At 50.4% G+C, this 885-nt stretch overlaps 1 protein-coding gene across 1 annotated transcript; it reads right to left on the reverse strand.

Moving 5' to 3' along the window:
• DQ04_23191000 (hypothetical protein) lies at nt 1–764 on the reverse strand (the record flags this gene model as incomplete). Its single annotated transcript, XM_009318149.1, has 1 exon — nt 1–764. A coding segment is annotated over one exon (764 nt), but the record flags the coding sequence as incomplete, so codon positions are not given.
• Between the last annotated feature and the right edge of the window lie 121 nt (nt 765–885).

Consider the following 885-nt stretch of genomic DNA (forward strand, 5'->3'; position numbering starts at 1 on the left):
CCAACAGTGTCGGTGCAGGTTGTAGTGGTGTACCGGCAGTCATTGAAAGAGCGGAGCAGCATGTAGTCGGAAGCCGTGGTGCCACTCGGGACATTGGGCGCAAACGATACACCCATACCGTAATATGGATATTCTGAAGCGAAATTCGCATTGGTCTCTGCAATCAGCATGAAGCCCATGCTTTTATTGCTCGTCCGAGGTGTGGCAGTGCTTGAAATGTCAGGACGCCCTGTAATGACCAATTCCCAACGTCCTGAAGGCGCCCCCCAACTAGGCATGAATGTAATTTTATTGTTTTCAATATCAAGAGTCGCCGGCCACCCAGTAATGAGACCTATTGGGGTGTAGTACGAGGCGGAGAGGTCCAAACCAATCAGTGTTTGGTCATTGTTCACTTTACAGGTGTAGGTGTTGAGCAAACCACCGAGTATAACGCCGGGAAAGCAGTTCGTGAGTGTCACCAAGGAATCGTCGTCGTCTGCAGGTGTGGCCATTCTCGTTCGGGGGACCACGCCACCAGCCACAGCAGCACAGCGAAGAAACGGTGCAGCCACAACCATCAGTACCAGAAACAACACCTGGATGTTTCTCAACTGCAGTCCCATAGATGCCTGTTGTCTCGCCTCCCTTCTGCCTCGGCGCTGGATTGAAGCAGGTTCACAGAGGCCCATGGCACCGAGACTGCAACTGTCAATGTTCTTTGGTATCTTGGAATACCGCATATGTAGCAATTTCGATTTGCCTGCCATGTGCCTCATGTTCATCGATTGTCTGATTCGATATTGGTGCTGCAGGTAATGTTAGATACTTCCCTTAGTTCAGAACGGGTAGGAGCAAAAAGTCAGCTAATAGAATACAGAGCGCAGAGGATCAACAACAAGCATG

This window comes from Trypanosoma grayi (genome assembly GCF_000691245.1).
Source record: "Trypanosoma grayi strain ANR4 Tgr_2319_V1, whole genome shotgun sequence".
In the NCBI taxonomy this organism is placed as follows: Eukaryota; Euglenozoa; class Kinetoplastea; order Trypanosomatida; family Trypanosomatidae; genus Trypanosoma; species Trypanosoma grayi.